This window comes from Conger conger, chromosome 5 (genome assembly GCF_963514075.1).
Source record: "Conger conger chromosome 5, fConCon1.1, whole genome shotgun sequence".
NCBI lineage: Eukaryota > Metazoa > Chordata > Actinopteri > Anguilliformes > Congridae > Conger > Conger conger.
The window spans coordinates 59,518,331-59,531,717 of NC_083764.1; the positions used below are offsets into that span (position 1 = coordinate 59,518,331).

The following is a 13,387-nucleotide window of genomic DNA, read 5'->3' on the forward strand; positions in this document are numbered from 1 at the left end:
GAGCCCGGCTATAGAGGGGGAGCCCACACTCTGGTGGCAGGCTCCGTGTAATAGTAAAGATCGAATGATTGGGAACAGAAATGTAAAGAGGGACTTATCTGTACAAATAATCAAAAGGGTTGGGCGGATTTCCAGCAGCTGCGTGGAATGTTAGTTACCACAGATAAGCCCAGGAATGTGGTAAGGTGATATGGTGCTAGGCGGAGTCAGGATGGGGTCACACAATGACCAGCACGGACAGGCAATGAACGCAAGTCCCTGGGCAACCCTCGAGGTACATTACATGACATTAATGGCATTTTGGCAGATGCTCTTATCCAGAGCGACGTACAGTTGATTAGACTAAGCAGGAGACAATCCTCCCCGGGAGCAATGCAGGGTTGAGGGCCTTGCTCAAGGGCCCAATGGCTGTGCGGATCTTATTGTAGCTACACCGGGATTAGAACCACCGACCTTGCGTGTCCCAGTCATTTACCTTAACCACTATGTTACAGACCGGCCGCAGGAAGTAGCTGCAGCTGGCCTGCAGTCAGAGTTCAGATCAAACTCTCTGCTGGAAGAAACTGCTCAAGCCAGGTTTTGAAACAGCTGGTAGCTGGTTGACCAGTTCAGACCTGCTCCCAGCTCGACATGGTTTAGCTGGTTGACCAGTTCAGACCTGCTCCCAGCTCGACATGGTTTAGCTGGTTAACCAGTTCAGTCCTGCTCCCAGCTCGACATGGTTTAGCTGGTTGACCAGTTCAGACCTGCTCGCAGCTCGAAGCTATGTTTTGAAACAGCTTATGACCAGCTTGACCAACTAAATTTTCAAACTGGTCCTGCTGACGTAGCTGGATTGTACAGCAGGGCTACATTTCGAGGGAAAATTCACAGCACAGTGGAGAGCCTGATTCACCGTACTCATAACTGTACTCCCTTGACTACAACTAACAGAGAGATCATGCTTCACCAGGTTGCCGTACTGTAAGTTGTGAGTGGGCAGACATGGAAGTCTCATCAGGTCAGTGGTACCATACGGCTTCCCACAAAATGATTGACAGCTCATCTGCATCTCTGTGATGTACATTAGTCGGTAGTCTGTCTCCAGGTAAAAATAGCATGTGGAGAGCAGCCAACGCACGATGTTGCTAACAGGATGCGGCCTGTGTTTACGCCTGTTCCGCGCGCGTGTCCGATACAGATTTGGGAATTCTGAAACGAGCGCAGATCCGCCAGGACCGCACGCGATCAGACTCGGAGGGGAACAATGGGATTTCTTTTTGATGCGCAGAAGCTCTAAATATATCCAGCGGGCGAATGAACAGGCAAGATACTGTCTTCCGCTGCCTTCTCCTGGGTGCCTTCAGAGTCGAAGACGAGCTGGGGACTACACTGAAAATGAAGAGTGGGAGAGGAAGATTATACGCCCGGTTGGGTGCTGACTGAGAGACTGGAAACCATGCCGGGGCATCAGGACAAACACCTCTACCATTTTGCTAAGTGCCATGGAGCGGTCTAAGGGAGACAGTGAGTCAGGAGAATGACTCCTCCTACAGCACAGTACCGACAGTACTGCGCAGTTAAATGTAATTTAACTGATCTGGGAGGACAAGTGCCTCCTACACCTCCTACTACTATAGCTCACCAACAAGACTTTTGGTTAAAAAATCTGTCTTTTTTTTTTCCAAGATGTTCCCCATCCAAGCACTACACAAGCCTACGGCTGCTTGGCTTCAGCCATTTTGTAGGAGGGAGAACCAGGGTACTAGCCCACGGCAGTCCAGTATTAATTTTCATTTCCTAAAGTGAGTTACTGGCCCCCTGCCTGCTTTGTGACAGGAGGCTGATGAAAGACCGGAGGCCTGTGATTTGTATTAGTTTGTATCGGGGGGCGGGCAGGGTGGAGGGCAGTGAGGTACTTCATTTTAACCGCATCCAAACGTCTGTGAGGCGGAGAGCCACGATACTGCAGTACCCCCGCCCCCCTTCCCAACACAACACAACACAACACATTACACAAAACACTGCACCTGCAGTCCTTCACATGCAGTATGCATGAACGCACGTTTGCACACAAACATGCGCGCAGGCCAACAGCTACTGAAACTGAAATCCACGTAAACAAACATAAAATAAACTGAAGAATACCGACCCAGAAACTACAGCATTCTACTGCTCCCGAGAACATTGTTTACTGAGCATTCGAAATAAATCACTTCCGAGAGACGCTGGATTTCGTTTTTCTCATCATTTCTTACAATGTACAATGCACAATGCAAATTTGGAGTAGCTCATTATGAGCACCGGGCGAGACACCCTCCTGAATAAAGGGGAATAATTTTACACTGCATATTTCAATGCGTTTCAGCTCTCTCCCTCTCTCCCTCTCTCTCTCTCCGTCTATTGAAGAGACGTCTGAGAACTGACAGCCGCTCCGACAGAGGAGCACGCGCGGAGCGCACTCGGGCAGCGAGACAGCAGCGGTGGCACTTTGAGCCCCCGCGTGTTGTTCTCTAAGTGGCGCGCGGCAGGAGAGTGGGCCAAGACCAAAGTGTGCAGGACGTCCCCTGAATCTCAATGACAGCATCCTGGAGCCTCCGCTCCTCTCTGAGGGGGGGAAACTTGGCATCCTCCCGACCACCAACGCTTGGCTTTTTTTTTTTACATTCGTGGTCATTTATGGGATTAACCGATGCACTGCACCTTCCCCTCGAGCAACCCCCACACCCAAATCCCCTCCTTGTAAATTAAAAAGGCTGCTAAAAATAGAGGTAGGTGAAGTCCGGGAAATGGCGACACGCTCCTCTTTGTTTTAGCAACGGTCTCCTCTCCAAGTGCCGCTTGTGAATTGTTTCCAAAAACATTTCTTCCGCAGGTAGATTCGACGGTCTTGAAAGGAACCGGAGAGAGCGGCGCACAGCACACAGGAAGCACGAGGCACACAGAGGGCCTGCGGACGTCACAACGCTCGTACGTTCTCAGAGAGACTCCTGAATCCAGCGAGAGGCCGGCGAGTGAAGCGTGACGTGAAAGTCGGAAAAGCGAAAAAGCGATCTCCGGTGGGCGCACGGCTGTAGGAGAGGAAGATTATGCGGCCGGATGGGTGCTGACTGAGAGACTGGAAACCATGCCAGGGCATCAGGACAAACACCTCTACCATTTTGCTAAGTGCCATGGAGCGGTCTAAGGGAGACAGTGAGTCAGGAGACTGGCTCCTCCTACAGCACAGTACCGACAGTACTGCGCAGTTAAATGTAATTTAACTGATCTGGGAGGACAAGTGCCTCCTACACCTCCTGCTACTATAGCTCACCAACAACACTTTTGGTTCAAAAATCTGTCTTTTGTTGCTGCGAGCGGCCCGATCAGGCTGGCTGGAGTTGGGCAGAGTCCCCGGGGCGGCGTGGGGGGCGGGCGGGGAGACATTCGGCGACGCCCCGGACTGAGGGATACCCAGTACGCCTCTGACACCCTATACTCACAGACACAAAGAGCTCCTCAGTCACCCAGCGGTCACAGAGACGCGGCACCGTTCGCTGGCTCTTACAGCAGCGTCGCACGCGCGCTCACAGACTCGCAGAGTCACAGACTCGGCCCTATCTCACAGACACGCAGAGTCACAGACTCAGCCCTATCTCACAGACACGCAGAGTCACAGACTCAGCCCTATCTCACAGACACGCAGAGTCACAGACTCAGCCCTATCTCACCGACACGCAGAGTCACAGACTCAGCCCTATCTCACAGACACGCAGAGTCTCAGACTCAGCCCTATCTCACAGACACGCAGAGTCACAGACTCAGCCCTATCTCACAGACACGCAGAGTCACAGACTCAGCCCTATCTCACAGACACGCAGAGTCACAGACTCAGCCCTATCTCACAGACACGCAGAGTCACAGACTCAGCCCTATCTCACAGACACGCAGAGGCACAGACTCAGCCCTATCTCACAGACACGCAGAGTCACAGACTCAGCCCTATCTCACAGACACGCAGTCACAGACTCAGCCCTATCTCACAGACTCGCAGAGTCACAGACCACAGACTCAGCCCTATCTCACAGACTCGCAGAGTCACAGACCACAGACTCAGCCCTATCTCACAGACACGCAGAGTCACATATTCTATCTCACAGACGCAGCTGCACGGTGTCAGGAAAATGGAGGGGGGAAAAAAGCAGCCCTTTCACTCGCCGTCCTCGGCCACTGTAATTAGCTGAGTAATAAAAACTTGTGGAAAAAACGCGGGGCTGTGTGTCTCTGTTGAAAGGCCCCTAATTCATTTCCCTTTCTCCTGCTCTTTTACGGGTGTACAATTCAGTTTTCAGTTCAGACCCTTTCGGATGCCACTTAGAAAAAGAACAAAATGGGCGAAGCCCGCCCTACATAAATCACTTGCTGAAACACTCATTAATTCAGAATGTAACCGATGAAAACTGAAAGGAGCCAGTGCTGTGGCCTTTTTTTAGTCACCCATAATGCATTTCACTTTTCAGTTTGTCTCGCATGATCCATTTTCGATCCATTCAATTACACCCCGATGAAAGCTTTATCCGCTAAATAAAAGTATATATTTACAACACACTCGGCACGCCTGAAGCACTCTGAGGCTTTGCAGCATAATGTACAGTTGTACCCCTCCATAAATATCAGTAAATACCAGCTTTAAGGGCGATGGTAAGTAATGCACACACCAATGTATAATCAGTGTCATGTTTCAGCAACACAAATTGCCCTAGTATGTACCTGCTATGTCTTTGAAGGATTCAAACCATATTCAATGTTATTTTATCTAAAAAAGCCTTCTCTCTTTGCGCTCAGTTGATCACCATATGTACACTTAAAGACCTTATCTTCAAAATGACCACACAGGCATTCATTCTAATTCCCTGGCAGAGAAATACCCCCCCCCCCACCCCCCTTGAAAAAGAGAAATAAAATAAGCAAGCGAACACAATCGTTTAAACTCTGCTGGCTGACAGAAAGCTGTTGGAATGCTACAGCAGACTTTCTGTTTCTACCACGAATGCACCATGTGAAAGCTTAACGTACCGATAACAAAGATGATCTTCTGTTTCTTCGTCTCGTCTAGAAACCCTGACGGAAGAAAACAGAAAATGAAAATATGAAACCTATAAATCTATGTATGTCAGCATCAACATCAACAACATTGTTGTCTCTAGTCTCGGAGATGGAAAGTCCAGGGGTCAGAAATGAGAAGTCGAGCCACATGTTTCTTCACTCCATGAACTCAACCAGTTCATTTGACTCATTAGTTCTACCTCCTGGCTGAAGAATTGTGCTTACAAACAAACAGAATACTGGGGAGGACTAAAAACCTGGATTTCTATTGGAAGTCTATTGCTATGCCTGTCTATTCCACAACCCTGTTACTAGTGATCTACCATCCTGTAGGTTTTCACTCAAACCCTATCAAAGCACACGTCATAAAGCAGGCAGAGCAGGGATCATCGAATCTGGGCCACAAATCAAAATCCAGCCCTGGTTTTCTCTTGTCCGAGGTAATTAACTGTTCAATTAGTGCTACTGATTGCCATCACACCTGACTCCCAGGTAAAGACGGGGTGGAAAACCAGCAGTTCTCCCCCCTCGAGGACCGCCATTTGATGATCCCTGAGCTAGATAATCTCATTGAGCTGTTTATTGGTAGAATCAGGTGTTCCACATTAGGGTTGAAATGAAAACATACAGGAAGGTAGATCTCAAAGAACAGGGTTGAGAACCACAGGCCTAATGTGAAGTGCTGTGTGGAATTAAGCCAAATGCGGTCTGCCCCTGTCTCCCATTAGAGACTCTCGTCAGTTCATTTCAATCAGTCAAATCAAATGACGTTTCCTGCTTGAGACCTCGCAGTTCAATTTGCTAGTAATTTGAGCGCATATAATTTGTAAGGTGAATGAGCCATAGAAATTAGATAAAGTCTAGACATGGTCAGAAAGTTAATTTTCTTCAAACTAATAGAGCTATTAATTTCTTACACATGTTTTTTTCTCTCATTTCATTACTTCCAGTGAGTCAGTAACACAACAGTATTTGCTGTCTCGCACTGTTTTTTAAAACCATCTCTACCCGGCACAACAGGATGGAGCACTTATTTTAAATCTAATGAAGTGAATCATGCCACAAGTTTTATTTGCAAAAAAAATATAAAATATTACCTCCTCCAGATACACCTCCACCCTTATTTAGGCAGACACCGCACAATCATAATAATTTTTAGTGAATAAAAATGCATATATTCACCTGTCACATTCGCCACTGCATATCCAGCCAGCTCATCGTAAGCCTGAGGGGCAGAGGGACAACAATGCATACATTTTAAAATTTTATTATTTGTTTTTAAGGCAATGAATGGTCTAGCACCTACATACTTGTCTGAACTCCTCAATATGTATACCCCAGCTAGATCACTTAGATCATGCAATCAGCAACTTTTGGATGTCCCTATGTCGAGGAGAGCTAGGAGGGGTGACCGGGCCTTTGAGGTAGCTGGCCCCAAGTTGTGGAACAGCCTACCGCCACATATTAAATCTGCCCAAAACATAGATATTTTTAAATCCCTGTTAAAAACCCACCTTTTTAGTGAGGCCTTTATGTCAGACATAAATGGGGAATCCAGATGATGTACTTGTATTTCATTTTATTTCATTTAATTTAATTTTATTTAATTTTATTTAATTTTATTTAATTTTACTTAATTTTATTTCTTTTTATCTCATTTCATTTTATTTCATTTTATCTTTAATTTTATTGCCTGGTTTTGTTTTGTACAGCACTTTGGTCAACCATGGTTGTTTTAAATGTGCTTTATAAATAAAGTTTATTATTATTATTATTATATTATTATCTCAGTCTCACTGGAGTGACACCGCACAGCGGGGTGCAAAAATGTGGGCACCCCCGGTTTAAACGTCTGTTACGATGAATCTGCATGTGATCGAAAGCAAACCTGAACTCTAAATGGTACAGAGTGAAATACGAGATCGTTCTGCAAATTTTAAAGCTATATTGCTTTTTATTTTCAGTTTCGTTTCTAAATTATAAAAAATGGAAGAGGGCCCTGTGCAAAAGTTTGGGAACCCTTTAGGATTATTCTTTGTTACTATTTAAAAAGATGATTACTAAGGCCCAGACCCAGGTACTCCTTAGGGCTTCAATGAATCACGTGAGTATAATTCCATCTTTTTATTCTTAAGTAACTCCATGCCTTCTAAAGTATCCAACTGCAGTAGTTCTGTTTGGTGTTAACAATCATGGGTCCCTCTAAACACCAAGAAGCACCAAGGCTACAAAAACTCTCAATTATATAGTTTCAAACAATATATTTCCACTGTCAGAAACATTATTAGAAAATGGATAGATATTTTTTAGGCCTTTTTCAGCTTTATTGGACAGTATATAGTACAGAGAGACAGGAAGAATGCGACAAATGTCGGACGGTCGGATTCAAACCGCCGACGTCGCGGCTCGCAATGAGCATGTGGTCAGTGCTCTACAGGCTGCGCCACCGAGACACCCTAGAAAATGGAAGATAAATGGAACATTTGAAGTCAAGGCAAGGTCTGGAAGACCAAAAAAGATTTCAGATAGAATGGCCCGAGACCCGGTGAGAAATGCTCAGAAGAACCCTCACGTCACTGCAAAAGAGCCGCTCACAGGGCAACAATATAACATACTTTGAACAACAAAGACCTACATGGCAGAGTTGCCAGAAGGAACAACCTCAACACAAAATTAAGTGTCCGAAATATGCAAAAGAAAACATTGAGAAGCCTGAAGCCTTTTGAAAACAATGTGCTTTGGACTGACGGAAGAAAAAATTAACTTTTTGGCCACTACCAAAGAAGGTATGTTTGAAGAAAAAAGGGTGAAACCTTTGTCAAGAAGAACACCTTGGCAACTGTGAAGTGTGGATCCATTATGCTTTGTGGTTGTGTGGCAGCTGGGGGTACAGGAAATATTGTGGAAGGAAGAATGGATTCCACCAAATATCAAGCAATTCTAGAGGCTAATGTACAAAGGTCAGTCCAGATATTGAAGTTGAAAACAGGGTCTTCCAGCAAGACAATGATCCAAAGCATACCTCGACATCAACCATGGAGTACCTCCAGGAAAGACAGATGAAGGTTTTGGAATGGTCACCACAGTACCCAGACCAGAATATTATTGAAAATCTGTGGAGAGATCTCAAACATGGCATACATGCAAGGAGGCTGAAGAATACTGAGCCACAGGCATTCTGACAGGAAGAATGTGGAAAAATTGTAATAGCTGGCAACGGGAAGCATTTACAAGCTGTTATAGTTGCCCTAAGAGAAGTTACTAAGTACTAACTGACAGGATTTCCAAACTTTTGCTCAGGGCCTTTTTCCTTTTTTAATTATTTTGAAACTGTAAAAGAAATGTGTCATGTTTAACACTGTCCCATTTAGAGATCAGGCTTGCTTCTGTTCACTTAGATATTAATTGTAAAAGGCTTTTTGACTAGGGGTGCCCAAATTTTTGCACACTACTGTATCTGTGTACCAAAGGGGGGGGGGGGGGTTGCTGCTCCATATATACATTTACAGAGCAGTCCGTATTTGTATTTGGACAGTAAACAGTTCTGTCCAAAACAATTTCTTCCAGAACTCAACAGTTTTTTTAAATGTACTTTTTTTAGTGAAACAGTCTGGCCAACAGACAGCAGCACCAGACTCCAAATGCAAATTTCACACCTAGTGTAGATGCAACTCTAGACCTTTTGTTAGCATGAACTAATGATGCAATAACATACAGCTGGTCATAAAATAAGCCCCAAAATGGGGGGGAGTATGTATAAAAATGGCTGAAAGTCCTACATGATTCACCTTATAAGGATCTAAACACCTGCAGATTAAACATGATAGCCAGCACTTTAACTTCATATTGTTTCTGTTCAAGTCCAATGCGCCCTGCATGTATCTATGACTACTATAGTTATGCGAGTGCCAGTGTGTAGTTCACTGCCCAGGGGTGGTACACTAATATGGGTTTCACTTGACACATAGCTGAGCTGAGAGCATATAAATATGTACGTACAGGCAGAAATATATGAGGAAAAGACTTGACCTTCAGATGTTATCTGAAATGAAAAATAGACTCTTAGTTTATTACAATGCCGAACAGGAGAACTTCAGACTGGCGTGATCGATACTTTGCTAGGCTAGGAGAGGGGGTCAGCCACACAGAAGAGTGATGAAGCCATAGTCATGTTCTCCACACACACACACACACACACACACACAGTATCGACTGGGCACTGGGGGAAAGAGCGCTCTCAACAGCCGGACGGTTGTGCGGGGACTCTCCGGTGGGTCTTTGTCTTGAAATACCCTTCACATTGTCTTTCTGCACAAGACTGTGTATGGAAAAAATTTAATTGATTCCAAGCAGCCAACTGAAATGTCCTGTGGAGCCTCAGCTGATTGGTTGCCATGGCAAGCTATCGAGGTGTAGCATAATTTTCATGCACATCTGAGGGAGCAAACGCTGGGACAATATGAGGCTAAAATGGACATTGGGCTGAAATTTCAGTGCTAAGGACTGAAGTACAACTTTTTTTGTTTTGTTTTGTTTTTACAAATTGGCTTATGGGAAAACATATTGAATTGGCTCATTCAATTATCTCTTATGAGGAGTCATACTGCCACGATGTGACAATTAGATTTCTGATTCTAATTTTATTTGCCAGGTACTATATATATATATATATATATATATATATATATATATATATATATAGTAAAAGGGAATTACCCCATTGTTCAAATATTTATACAAACTATCTCTGGAATACTGTGTTACAGAATAATACTTGAGGGATTAAATAGTCCAAGGATTCATTCATGAGATAAACAAATTTTTCATAGGTCTCAGATTTTTTGTAGGGATTCTTCTAGAGAATGCGCTTGAAGGAAGTTTGGGAAATGTGAAAGTTATGGCAGTAGAGGGGGTGAGTGTGAGCAGGTGCAGTGGTGTGTGGCAGAGTGCTGGAGATGGTGCTAGAGATGAGCCAGGCTGTCATGTGGGCACGCCAGCCTGCCTGGGTGAGTCACTCACAGAGCTCAGGGAGAGGAGGGACGGTTAGGACACACTGACACACACACACACACACATACACACACACTGAAACACAGACATAGACACACACACACACACACACACTGACACACACACACACACACACACACTGAAACACACACATAGACACACACACACACACTGACACACACACACACACACACACACACACACAGACACACACACACACAGAAACACACACATAGACACACACACACACACACACACACACTGACACACACACACACACACACATACACACACATACACACACACACACACACATACACACTGAAACACACACACACACACAGACGCACACACACACACTGAAACACACACACACACTGAAACACAGAGACAGACAGACACACACACTGAAACACACACGGACACACACACAGAAACACACAGACACACACAACACACACACAGACACACACCCTGGAATACACACAGACACACATGCACACACAGACAGACACACATACTGAAACACAGACAAGCGCAAACAGACACACAGACACGCACACATGCAGAAGCACACAGAGAGACAGACAGACAGACAGACACACACACACACACACACACACACACAAAAACACACATAGAGACAGACATATAGTCATACACACACACACAAACACATACACAGACACATGCACATACACACACCCAGAAGCACACACAGAGACAGACAGGCAGACACAAACAAACACACGCATGTGCACGTGTGTGCGCACACACAAACATATACACTTGTACGCACACACACACACACACACACACAGATGAACAAACACACTTGCACACATGCGCGCACACACACACACACACACACAAACTGGACAGAGGAGCACACAGCCCATCCAGCTGCTGGACAGAGCTGGAGGGTTTGCAGTTTAGTTTTTTAGAATGCAGAATGCATCAGACTTTGATGAGTCACCAATTTGAAAAGACTAAATAAGACTCATTGCATCATTTCAGGCCATTTGGAATAGTCGTGTTTGCTTATGAAGCTGTGAATTAAGAAGGTACAAATCACATTTCCGACACACCAAAGATGTCACATTTTCTTAGTTTCTTATGCCCTTTGAAGAAGAAGCCCTCCCTCCTAATTTCATTTCATCATACGCAATGACCAGCCACTATCCACTGACTATTTTTCATTCACTTCTAGCACTCGAGAACTAGAGTAATTGAAAAAAAGACACAAAGAAACCCGCCTGGGATATCTGGCAAGGTACAGCTGTCACATAAATGGCAGCTGAATTGTGTTTGAACATTTTCCCACATGCAAAAGTGGTTATCTGCCACCTCATCTCCTCTAGGAGTGCATACCCATGAATATGCACGATCCGGTTTCACATAGTGTGCGACATAATGAGGCTGATATCATGTTCTGACACAGGACATTGTCTCTGTGAAAGTACTGTTGCATTTGAGATGGTGGTAGGCAAAGGATGCTAGTTAGTTGGCAGATAGGTTTGTGCAATCTCAGGTTGCACAAACCTAAGTCTGAGTTATCCAGTGGGCTCCAGAATTATTGGCGCCCTTAAATATGGACAAAATAATAAAATAATAGTTATTGACATAAGCTTTTTTTTTCCAACAGGTGGAAAGCAGTGTGCTTTATTAATGTTCAATGGGACCAACATTTGGAGGGAGCTTTCCTCCACACAGTTCTTTTCACAGTCTGTTCAGACTGCGAGTTTCTGATGGGATTTAAGAACAAGATGTTGTGGAGGGTGTCCAAAAAGGCGATCAGATAATGCGGTCAATGTGGTGATTTCTGTTTATCATTTTCAATCGAAGTGCTTTGCGTGTGAATACAAGAAATGACATTCACGAGAACCCCTACTTCTCCGTCTCCTCCTCCACCGCTTCTTCTTCCTCTCACTGCAGCATTGGCATCCATTGTTCACCAGTACAGGAGAGCACAGGCCCCTTTATTCATGTAGTTACATTACATTACATTACAAAGCATTTAGCAAACACTCTCGTCCAGAGCGATGTACAGCGAAGTGCAGATCGAACACAGGAACAAGTGTGAAGAGGACCCGAGAGGACAGTACGGTTCCGAGTCCCAGCTTGACCATATAGATACAATCGGAACCCCCATCAACTTATGTACTAACATACCACGGTTGGCAGCTAGAATACCCCGAGTGCAACAATACAACATCTAATTTAAGTTGTGACTGCTAATTGAAAATGTGTGCGTTTACACTGGTGAGGAAGTAATGCGGCCAATTGGTAATTTGTGTTTCCAGAGAAATGCCATTTATGAAAATTGTGCCAGAAGTAGAGAATTGTAGTGTGTAAAGTTTCGAAAAAAGTGTGATTTAGAATTGTGATCTGAGTGGAAAGCAGACAATGTGCTTGTATTTGTATAGAAATGGTACTGGGGTTTAGTACATGAGGGCAAGGTTTTGGATATTGTGTTCAAGTCCCAGTGTTAGTGTGTAAACACTAGAGGAAAAAACTTAGGGTGCTAATAGTTCTGGAGCTGACTGTACATGTATGAGAACAACAATAATATATGTATTAAAAGTAGAATGATACTTACTGAATGCATTTAAAACTGCAGTATATGTATATTCTATTTTTAAGACAGAAATTCTGTTTAATTCAACTGGAATTCAGTTCATAGAAACACCACAGAAGACAATGTCTTATGTTGGGGTTGTTTTTGCTAGTGCAGTTCCCAGTTTGTTCTGACACAAAATTACCAATCATGCAATAACAATTAACTCACCAACTCAAATTGTGGATCTATTCTTCCATACTTTACATAAGAATGTTAGATTTAATATTCTCTAGTAGTTTATGACATGGTAATGTCTGCCTGTATTTGTTCTCTGGAAAAGCAAAATTCGTAAATACATTAATCACACACAGCACATACAGCAGTGTAAAGGCTGTAGAAATGCTTAAATACCTCAGTTTGTTCGATTTTTAGATTCCCAAACCCATTTGCTCCGGTCTGAAAATAGTGTTTTTACTCAGACACCACAATGTTCCCCTGAGAGCCATGAAACACGATCGTAGGGCAGAGCAATTCAGCCGCAATCATCGAGGAGGGCAGAGGAACCCGTCGTAACCTTGAGCTGGTGCTTAACCTGAATTACACCATTACTAACCCAGCTTTGGGAAGGGCAGGAGGGTAAGCTGTGTGTTCAGCATAGCGATGGGGTGGTCAGCACCTCAGGACTGGGGCGTTATGGAGGCCGCGGCACGTCTGGGCTGTAGCCGGGGGTGGGGGTGGGGTTGGGGGTGGGTG

The 13,387-nt window shown here is 44.5% G+C and overlaps 1 protein-coding gene across 1 annotated transcript in view; it reads right to left on the reverse strand.

Moving 5' to 3' along the window:
- Positions 1 to 13,387, reverse strand: part of ak5 (adenylate kinase 5) — a 62,811-nt gene that overhangs the window by 8,273 nt on the left and 41,151 nt on the right. The window contains exons 9-10 of the mRNA XM_061241140.1: positions 6,247 to 6,289; positions 5,035 to 5,079 (exon numbers count right to left, since the gene is read on the reverse strand). Coding sequence (XP_061097124.1) covers positions 5,035 to 5,079; positions 6,247 to 6,289 — 88 coding nt within the window. The remainder of the gene's footprint in view (positions 1 to 5,034; positions 5,080 to 6,246; positions 6,290 to 13,387) is intronic.